The 11,243-nt window shown below is 40.6% G+C and overlaps 1 protein-coding gene across 1 annotated transcript in view; it reads right to left on the bottom strand.

Annotated features, from left to right (window-relative positions):
• Positions 1-394: 394 nt before the first annotated feature.
• The window catches only part of LOC101857016 (TLC domain-containing protein 4-B), a 26,236-nt gene continuing 15,387 nt past the window's right edge, over positions 395-11,243 (bottom strand). Inside the window, exons 2-8 of the mRNA XM_005095863.2 lie at positions 10,578-10,696; positions 8,455-8,538; positions 7,648-7,737; positions 5,993-6,051; positions 5,117-5,211; positions 2,494-2,567; positions 395-1,204 (exon numbers count right to left, since the gene is read on the bottom strand). Of these exons, the coding sequence (XP_005095920.1) occupies positions 808-1,204; positions 2,494-2,567; positions 5,117-5,211; positions 5,993-6,051; positions 7,648-7,737; positions 8,455-8,538; positions 10,578-10,666 (888 nt within the window). The 5' untranslated portion in view covers positions 10,667-10,696 and the 3' untranslated portion in view covers positions 395-807. The remainder of the gene's footprint in view (positions 1,205-2,493; positions 2,568-5,116; positions 5,212-5,992; positions 6,052-7,647; positions 7,738-8,454; positions 8,539-10,577; positions 10,697-11,243) is intronic.

An 11,243-nucleotide genomic window follows, 5' to 3' on the forward strand; every position in this document is an offset into this window, starting at 1 on the left:
CACACATCAACACACACACACACACACACACATCCACACACACACACACTCACGCACACACACACACACATATACATACACACACACACACGACGATGACACACGACCACCCTCACACACACACACACACACACACACACACACACACACCCACGGGAAAAACCAAAACCTGTTTCCTTCATGCCCAAACCATTACGCACCTGTAGCAGGAGAATATTTCACATACCGGTCTCAAATTAAATCTCTTATAACAATAATAAATACCACGGGCTACATTCTGCATGCATGCCTTGTCAATAGATTGTCACCTATGACGTCACTAGAGAAGAAAAGGGCCATTGAGGACTGGGTAAACACGTACACACACACACACACACACACACACACACAGCCTGTCTCTCTCCGTCCCCCAGACTCACCCATCAGCTGTACTTTGCTCCGTCCTCCTCAAGAACCAGTGTCAAGGTCAAACAAGTAGAAATCTTTGATAAAGCTCGGTGCTTTTCTTTAAACAGAAAAGTGCAGAAAGCTTTGGTTGATACATTCGACAGAGTGTGAAATAAAATAGAAACTAGAATATTGTCTTAATTTAGCAATGTGGTGGACTTTTCCCTCAAATTAAATCAGAAAAAGTAGCGTATGTAAAAACAACAATCCCCCCAAAAATACAAAATACACAGTTTGTGAAAGCTGTAAAAATGTCTAAGGGAGACAACCGCTCCAAGCCAGAAACAAGGCTGCACTATCATGGCAAGCACGATTGGAATACATCTACGACGCAAAAACCGCACACACATATTGACCCACTCAGTCGATATGTTTACGACTCGCAGGATGGCTCGGTATTAGCGTTTGCTTGTTGTAAAACGTACCGTCAAGCGTTGACGGTAACAATTTTTTATCATTTGTAACGTTCACATCTTTATCCCTGACGTAAAACATGGAGCAGATTTTATACGCCCCTGCACAAATTTTGTAAAACCAGTAAATGTTGAGGACATCGAGGACGAGACAGGGGATGATAAGACACAGCTGTATGTAGCCCAGCCGGTTGAAGGCGGGCGTGTTGTACACGCGGAACACGCGGTGCCAGTACGAGGGCATTGTAGCTATACGTGCTGAGAAAAACGTGACGGCCATCGCCACGCCGTTGGTGACAAAAACCTGGCTCGTCCTCTCGTAGCCAAGCTGGGTGAGGAACCACCTGAAAAATGAAAATAAATTTGTATAATGTTAGTCAGTGTTTTACAGCACTTGCAACACAATAAGGTCATATAAGTGCCAAAGATAAGAGGTGTTATAAGAGAGTAAAATACACAAAAAGAAGGAAGAGAGATCAGGACGATAGATGTTTGATAAGAAAGAAGGAGCAAACCACATAAGAGCACCTGCCAACAACTAAAATTTAAAAAAAACAAACATTACAAAAATTAAAAATACATCTCATGAACAGGGTGAACAGAAAAAAACATTATCTACATACGAAGCTGAAAGAAACATCAAAAACCCATAAAAATTTGAAATACACCTCGGTTCAGTTTTAATACGTGGCGCTTGCAACTAACTGCATATGGTCAAATGAGCGCCAAGGGGTGGATGTCAACAGAGAAGTCTAAACAGGGAATCAAGACTTACTCTGCTCACCTCTCTAACCTCAACAGCACAAAGTCTGCTTCGACTATCAAGGCACCCCGGAAATAGCGGGTCACAAGAGAGCGACAAACATACAAAAGAAGTAGAGGGAAAAAATGACGTTGGTAAGGATCAGGAAAGAAAAAGCAGCAGTTCCCTGTTGCAGTTCAGCCACAGTTATGAGCATGACATTGATAAATCAGCCTATTTACAGCTCTACTGTGCATATGAACATGGTTAATGTCCTCCCTTTGGGAATGGCCTAAAGACACTTCAGTCAGTAGCACTGCCACGGGGGTATGATGAGTTTACGATACCGTAACGATAAATGTGAAGCCAGCAGACAAAATGAGTAACTTCTAGCTATCCATGAAATAAAGGAGATATCAGCTAAAAATCAACACAGGGGTCAGATTTGTAGATATTCAACTGATACCTCTTTCTTCCTGTTTAAAATGTCTTTGATCAATTTCTACTATAAATCAATAAACTCAACCTGTAAATTTATTGGACCTTAGATCTATGTCCATGGGGCTAAAAATCTGAGAGGTAACTCACTTTGTCAGTAAGCCTTACAATTACGGGCATCTACATTTTTTTTTTTTCAGTAAGAGTTTTACAGCACTTGCAACACAATAAGGTCATGAAAGTGCTGAAGATTAGAGGTGTTACAAGAGAGTAACAAACACCAAAAAAAAAAGAAGGAAAAGAGACAAGGACGATACACGTTTGATAGGAAAGAAGGAAGCAAACCACATCAGAGCACCCGCCAACCACCACACAATCACATACATAATTATAACTGTTGCCCACGAGGCACAACGACACAACACAACGACCTTGACTTTACATTCCACTGACCTCTGGTTCACAAAAGGAGTAGAAAATTCCGCTACCAAACGGTAGTTTGCAAAGTACGGTAAAACACCATATGTCTGGGGGGAAAAAAAGAAGAACATTCAGAAATTGATAAAGGAAAAATTCTCCCAGTTGGAGCCATTGTTATACTTACAAGTGTACCTTACTGATAAACTTTATTTTATAAAAATGAAGTAACATTTCAGTGGGGGGGGGGGACAAACAAGAAACAACTTTCAGGGCACACATCACAATTTCTCTATTTGTCACGACGCGGTGGAAGCAGGCACTCGTCAACTTTTGGGCATACTGAGTTATTGGTAGCATCTTAAAGCTTGTTCGTTTGTCTTGCTTTCAATGAAAAAATGACCCATTCATCTTCAATAGAAGAGGAGATATTTTTTTATTGAAAGGGGTGGGGGTGACCTGGTCTCAGAGGTAAAATTAGCGAGAAAATGATCGCCAAAGCTTGATAACTTTCAAAGCTGAAGAGTCCATGGAAACTGTAAATTAACATTAAATTTGTGGTTTTAATCAACGTTTTTCGGCAAAAATCCTCACAAGTACTTGTGTCTAAATAGACATAAAAGATGTTGAGCCAAAAAACAAAAATTGCTTAGCGGAAGAAAACTGGTTCTTCTTGGATTTCATGATTTTGACGAGCGTCTGATTTCACCACGCTACCTCACATTATGTTTTCACCAACACTAACTTTAAAATCTCAAATGCTCCATGCTTTGTTGAAACTGCTTAACACACAAGCCGCAGTTGATAGAAATGGGCACGGTAAAAAATTTTTTTAAAAAGAAAGAGAAAGAGAGAGAGAGAGAGAGAGACAGACAGACAGAGAGACAGAGAGAGAGAGAGAGAGAGAGAGAGAGAGAGAGAGAGAGAGAGAGAGAGAGAGAGAGACAGAGACAGAGAGAGAGACACAGAGAGAGACAGACAGACAGAGACAGAGAGAGTGAGAGAGAGACAGACAGACAGACAGACAGACAGACAGACAGACAGACAGACAGAGACAGAGAGAGAGAGAGACAGAGAGAGAGAGAGAGACTCTCTCTCTCCCAATCTCTCTCTCTCCCCAACACACATACACGCACACTAATGTATGAACACACTCACACACAGACCCACAGTCATTCATATACGATAGTTTCAATCCAATCAGACACTACGATCAGCATTCTGATTTAGCGTCCAGTGTCAGTACAAACATTTCATTCATCAAATGAACATCATTTCCTCACTAAGAGTCAACAGAATATTTTCATTAATAATAATAATAAATAATAATAATAACAAATAATAATAATAATAATAATAATAATAAATAGCATTTGTATAGCGCAAATCCCCGCTCAACAGCAAGCTCTATGCACCTCACAATCTATACTAGTACCCCAGCAGACCTGAGAGCATTCTGAAACAGTCTCAACTTCCTGGGAAGCATACAGTGAAAGCGGCCATTTACTGGCGCTAAAACACTAACATTCTGACAAGATCTTTCGCTGTCTATGGCCGGGTACCCATTCCCACCTGGGTGAAGTGAGGAAAATTTGTGTAAAGTGCCTTTCCCAAAGATACAACGTCGGGCCATTGGCTCGAACCCCCGAACCCGCAACCAAATGATTACGATAGCCTAACTACTAGACTAACTGAACCCACAACCTCAGGATTACGATAGCCGAACCACTAGACTAACTGAACCAACAACCTCATGATTACGATAGCCTAACCACTAGTTAACAGAAGAACTGAGGTGGTAGGTAGACAGTAACACACAAGAAAAAACTCCAACCCCATTTTCTTACATCAATCATTGCAAGATAAAAGTGTAACAATCAATGTATAAAAGTAAAATGATATGAAGTGACTACAGAATGAAACTATCTGTCCCCGTGGTTTTATGCACCCCACATAATTTGTTCATTTTTTGCATAATTTCTGATTATTTTCCTTTGTCATTCTTTGTTAAAATTGACAGAATCACATAATTTCACATTTTTGGGCTCACTTTGTATAATTTCAAAATTTTTCTTGCATAAAACGACGGGGACAGAATTATGTGAAGAATATTTTATGGAAGATTTCATTAAGGTGAAATATTAATGAGATACAATACAGGCTGGATATGTAGCCTACTACTTCTACATTGTCTCATTGTAACTGTAACATAAGTCATGCAAGAATCTGTCACCTGAGACGGTCATTGTTACATACCCTGCCACTTTGAGGGGGGGTGTGTGTGTGTGTGTGTGAGAGAGTATGCGTGTGCGTGAGAGTATGTGTGTGTGAGAGAGTGTGTGTGTGAGTGTGTGTGTGAGTGTGTGTGTGAGTGTGTGTGTTTGTATATGTGTGTGTGTGTGTATGAGAGAGAGAGAGAGAGAGAGAGAGAGAGAGAGAGAGAGAGAGAGAGAGAGAGAGAGAGAGAGAGACAGAAAGTGTGTTTGTGTGTGTGTGTGTGTGTGTGTACGTATGTGCGCGAATGCGTTCGTGTAAGCAGGTGTGCGTGCATTTTTTGATTGATTGATTGAGTATGTGTTTTACAGCACTATCGACCCAATGTGTGTGTGCGTGTGTGCGTATGTGTAGCTACTGTGACAAAGAGAGAAAAGCGACTCACCATCACATAATAATAGGCATAAATCGAAGCTCCGTGATGCAGGACGTAGAACACGTCCCCTATCTGCTTGTAGTGGATGCTCATAACGATCACGTCTGCACGCAGAAAGAAAGTTATAAAACATTCTTTCACTCACACAGAAAGACAGAAACGTATAAAACATTCTCTCACTCACACAGAAAGACAGAAACGTAAAAGTGAACAAGTTATTATGCACCAAAAATGGGTACAGAAAACACAAATTGAAACATTAAAAAATTCTTAACCAACAGATTGCCTTGACTCTTAGTTTTAATTTTAGTAAGAGTTTTACAGCACTAGCAACACTATAAGGTCATATAAGTGCCGAAGATTAGAGGTGTTACAAGAGAGTAACAAATACAAATAAAGAGGGGAGATCAGGACGACAGATTTGTGATAGGAAAGAAAGCAAACCCCACCAGAACACCCGCCAACAACCCACAGATTATACAGAGTGATTTGTCTTTATCTCTTTTTAATCGCAGACAGACAAAAGTGAACAAGTAATCATGCACAAAAAATGGATGCAGAAAACCAGAAACCGAAACATAAAAAAATTCTTAACCCATAGATTGCCTTGACTCTTAGCTTTAGTTTTAGTAAGAGTTTTACAGCACTTGCAACACAATAAGATCATATAAAGCCAAAAAAAAGGAGTAGAGATAAGGACGATAGACGTTTGATGAAAGAAGGAGCAAATCACACCAGAGCACCCGCCAACCACCCACTTTGATAGGAAAAAAGGAACAAACCACACCAGAGCACCCGCCAACCACCCACTGCCTTAACTCTGAGCTCCCTTAATTGTTACCACAGCAAAATGAACAAGATGCGACTCTCGGCCAGCGTCAGTACCTGAGGTCATGTATCCTGCCACGACAGCACAGCTCGTCCTCACCACGGGGGAGTCCCACCTGACAAACAAAGCCACCACATCACATCCACCGCTCAGTGCAACATTGTGCGCCACACGTCACAAAATGTTCCTTGTTTAGGAAGCAGCTTTAAGATCTTGTTAAATTTTAACATGTATGAAGTGATATCATTTTAAAATGACAGGGTTGAAAGAAAACAGAATTACAAAAAGTGCAAAAGTGTACAGAACCTCGGACCATTCAGCAATCTTGGGGAATTGAAACCCCTTTTGTAATAATAATAATAATACTACTAATAATACTACTACTAATAATACTACTAATAATAATAATACTAATAATAGAGTTAGCATTTGCATAGAGCAAATTCCCTCTCAACAGCAAGCTCTATGCACTGTACAATCTATATTATTGCCCCAGCATATCTGATAGCATTCTGAAACATTCTCAACTTTCTGGGAAGCATAGAGTGCAAGCTGCCATTTCACAGGCTCTCAGACACTAATATAGGGTCGAGATCTATTGCTGTTTATGGCACGGTACCCATTCCCACCTGGGTGAAGTGAATGAAATTTGTGTAAAGTGCCTTGTCCTAAGGACACACAATGTCAGGCCCGAGGCTTGAACCCCCGAACCTGCAACCTCACGATGACAAGTCCGGTAGCCTGACCACTAGACCACCGACAACCTCACGATGACAAGTCCGGTAGCCTGACCATCAATAACATCAAGCGGCTAGCCGGGATAGGGAAAGGTGGAAAGTGTTTGTCCGTGACCTATACGAGCCCATGGATCTCAAACCAGATTATGATGGGGACTATATGCAGACAGACTCTGGGATAGATCCTGAAGAGGGGGAGAGCAGAGATGGACATGTTCTGACTGCAGTGACCCCAACACAGTGGACAAGTATATGAGCCTTTGCCAATAGGTGGGGACCTAAAATGTAGCACAGGGGGCTGATGATAGAGTTTTCAATATTTCATTTTTACTTGAATTTTTCTCCTCATATATGTATCTCCTCCTACAAAACCATGTATTTACAGACCTACAGACGGCATGCTAAGCTGTCTCACTGGCGTAACATAAACATCAGGTCAAATTCTTCCGGACATAACTATGATGACATATTTTTAAGAATTTGAACACACAAAAATTATTGTTATAATTTTCTTATTAAAGTATATGAAGAAACCCCTACCTATTGGCAAAGACCTATACCCTGACCCAGGGTGAGAAAGGCAACAGCGATGACTGATGTTGAGCCAGATTGCCTCTCTACACATAATCATGGGTCTCAACTCAGAATTTAAAAAAACGGAGGAACTTTCAGCGTGAACGCGACAGAAGACCATGTCCGCGACAGACCCATTATTATTATAAGACTGTTTAACCCAAGAGTGCTGAAACAAAAACCATCAATTTATCAAAGCAAGGTTATTTCATACCAATTTGAGGGTTTGGAAGATCATTTCAAGTAAAAGAGTCACTTACCAAATATTTACAAACTTAAATATGTACAGAAACAATTTTTGATTGGTCCACTGTCGCGGTAGCAGAGTTTAGCGGAGGAATTGGCTGTAGCGGAAATCGGCTAAATAGCGGAATATTGAGACGCACGCACAAGAAACTCACCAGATGGGCTCCTCAGCAATCTCATCATCATAGAGCATGGTGTAGGCGCAGACGAAGCTGATCACCACCGAGTGCACCGTGGAGCCAACCCTGCCCAGGACACAACACAGCACACTTCACAAATACTTCTTAGTTCAGTTGTAGTAAGAGTTTTACGGCATTTGCAACACAATTAGGCCATAGAAGTGCAGATTAGCATACTTCATATTGACAAGTAAAAACAGAGGGCAAGTTAGAGCTAGGGGGAATTCCTCAGTATTGTCAGCAATACATCAAATTTCTTTTTATTAATAGTAATAATAATAATAATATGGATAATAATAATAATAATAATAATAATAATAATATTAACAAAAATAGGTCGTCCACCAATGTCTGACGATGACCAATACGTCTGCATCAGAGAATATTTCTCCAGCAAAATAGAAGAATTGGAAGAATTAAAGGTTACGACGATCGATAACAACAAAGGTTGCGATGACTTGTAGCTTCTGCTGTGGCCGATGAGACCAATTCTGGCAGAGTAAAGTTTGCCACATTTTGGACATTTAAAAGCTTCACTTTAGAACTGACTGACTGACTCACACACTGACAGACACACTGACTGACTGACTGACTGACTGACTCACACACTGACAGACACACTGACTGACTGACTGACTCACACACTGACTGACTGACTGACTGACACACACTGACCGACTGACTGACTCACACACTGACAGACACATTGACTGACTGACTGACTGACTCACACACTGACTGACTGACAGACACACTGACCGACTGACTGACTGACTCACTCACCTGTTGTTCCACTCCACCTGCTCCTGTTCAGAGAGCAGACTGTACTTAGCGCAGAACTTGGACGACAACTTGGGACTGGCATATCTGCAAAAGTGACAATATTTACATCAACGATAACACACACACAAAAAAGTTTTTCTGATTAGTTATAGCAAAAGTTTAACGGCACTTGCACCACAAATATGTCATATAAGTGTCAAATATTAGAGATGTTACTAGAGAGAAACATACAAAGACAAGAAGGAGGAGAGATAAGAATGAAAGATGTTCTATAGGAAAGAAGGAGGAAACCACACCAGAGCACCCACCAACCACCCACACAATACAACCACATAATGGAAACTTTAACAAAGAGGTCATTGTGCACTCCTTCACTGTAGTTAAGTAGCCTACTGTAGTAGTTAAGTAGCCTTATGTAGCAGTTAAGTAGCCTACTGTAGTAGTTAAGTAGCCTTATGTAGTAGTTAAGTAGCCTTATGTAGCAGTTAAGTAGCCTACTGTGGTAGTTAAGTAGCCTACTGTAGTAGTTAAGTAGCCTTATGTAGCAGTTAAGTAGCCTACTGTGGTAGTTAAGTAGCCTACTGTAGTAGTTAAGTAGCCTCCTGTTATAGTTAATTAGCCTCCTGTTATAGTTAAGTAGCCTTCTGTAGTAGTTAGTAGTTAAGTAGCCTACTGTAATAGTTAAGTAGCCTACTGTAATAGTTAAGTAGCCCACTGTAGCAGTGAAGTAGCCTACTGTAGCAGAGAAGTAGCCTACTGTAGCAGTGAAGTAGCCTATTTGCTACCCTAGAAGTACAAAGTTCTATCTGCTCAGTACCCAGTTTTGAGAAATTGGACGCTTCACATTTTGAGTTTCACAACATGGTCAAGCCTTTTCGAATGCAATTCTTTGAATATCTTCATAACGACTCCAAATAATCTTATGATTTTGATAGAGCAGATAGAACATTTGGTTCCTGGCCTCACGGTCTTAGTTTTAGTAACAGTTTTACGGCACTTGCAACACAATAAAGTCATATAAGTGCTGAAGATTAGAGGTGTCACAAGAGAGTAACAAACACAAACAAAGAAGGAGGAGAGAAAAGGACGATAGATGTTTGATACTGATAGGAAAGAAGAAGCAAATCACATGAGAGCACCCGCCAACCACCCACAGTCTTAGTTAGTAACCCAAAACGGTCCAAAATATCAGATAGACCGTTGTAATTCGGAGGTAGTGTTCTGTCAAGTAGACAAAAGACCCCCCGGTGGACTGGGGGGAGATAAAAACGACTGCCGTCCCATAAAACAGAGGGGGTGCAACTCCGCTGTCACTCAAATCACACACCATAACCTCAAAGGATGGGTGGGGACTGCATTCTTTCGCTCTGCCTGGCTAGGTTTTCTGACCAGACACATTTATAATCAGGCCAGTCTTTCTAGTATTAGGAAGCGAAACACTTTTATAGCACTTGAAACACAAATGGATCGTATAAATAAATGCTGAAAATTACAGGCGTTACTGGAAAGTAATAGATCTATAACAAATACAAAAAGGAAGAGAGATAAGGACTATATATGTTTGATATGACAGGAAAGAAGGAGCAAACCACAACAGAGCACCCACCAAACACCCACCAAGCTGATCTGTTTAGTTTTAGTAAGTTATACGGCATTTGCAACACAATAAGGTCATATAAGTGCCGAAGACTAGATATGTTACAAGAGAGTAACAAACACAAAAAAGGAGGAGGAGAGATAAGGGCAACAGGTGTAAGGTTTGATAAGAAAGAAGGAGCAAACCACACCAGCTGAGCACCCGCCAACCACCCACTACAGAATAGTAAAAGCCCAGCAGTTGCTGGATTCGTAATATACCAACAGTTAAACAGAACACGGTTCAATAGTACATTCGAAAACAGCGGCATATCCAAAAAAAAAAAAAAAAAAAAAAAAAAAAGAAAAAAAGAGAAAAAGAAAAAAAGAGAAAAAAAAAAAAAAAGAATCCCCAAAGTTTGTCTTCATTATTTGAGCAACCTTTCTAGACCGAAATAAAACCATTGGGCCGGTATATTCCCATTGAGAACCCTGCCATACAGATCCATTGATCCGATCAAAGTGTCGGTCGGTTGGTGTGGACTTACTTGTAGAGGTAGAGGAAGAAAGCACAGCTGAAGGCAGCCACCGGGTAGTAGGTGGTGTCAAAGTACAGCAGCTCCAGGCGACGACCCATTCTGTCTCCTTGTGTCAAATCACGGACATTCTGGGAAAAACAGAAAACAGACAAACATGGAAGATATTTCAGCTACATTTCACAACATTTAGTTTTAGTAAGAGTTTTACAGCACTCGCAACAAAAATAAGTCACATTCTGTCTCCTTGTGTCAAATCCCGCACATTCTGGGAAAAACAGAAAACAGACAAACATGATGGAAGATATTTCAGCTACATTTCACAACAGTAGTCTTTAGTTTTAGTAAAAGTTTTACGGCACTCACAACACTAATAAGTCATATATAAGTGCCACAGATTAGAGGTGTAACTAGAAAGCAATTAAAAAGACAAGAAGGAGGAGAGATAAAGAAAACAGGATGTTTGATAGGAAACTTTGTTTTCATAAAAGTGTTTTACGGCACTTGCAACACAATAAGGTCATACAAGTGCCGAAGATTAGAGGTGTTACAAGGGAGTAACAAACACTAAAAAGAAGGAGGGGAGATAAGGATGATAGATGTTTGATAGGAAAGAAGGAGCAAACCACACCAGGGCACCCGCCAACCGCCGGCATTTAGTCTTTTGTTTTAGTAAGA

This window comes from Aplysia californica, unplaced genomic scaffold, assembly GCF_000002075.1.
Source record: "Aplysia californica isolate F4 #8 unplaced genomic scaffold, AplCal3.0 scaffold00115, whole genome shotgun sequence".
Classification (NCBI taxonomy): domain Eukaryota; kingdom Metazoa; phylum Mollusca; class Gastropoda; order Aplysiida; family Aplysiidae; genus Aplysia; species Aplysia californica.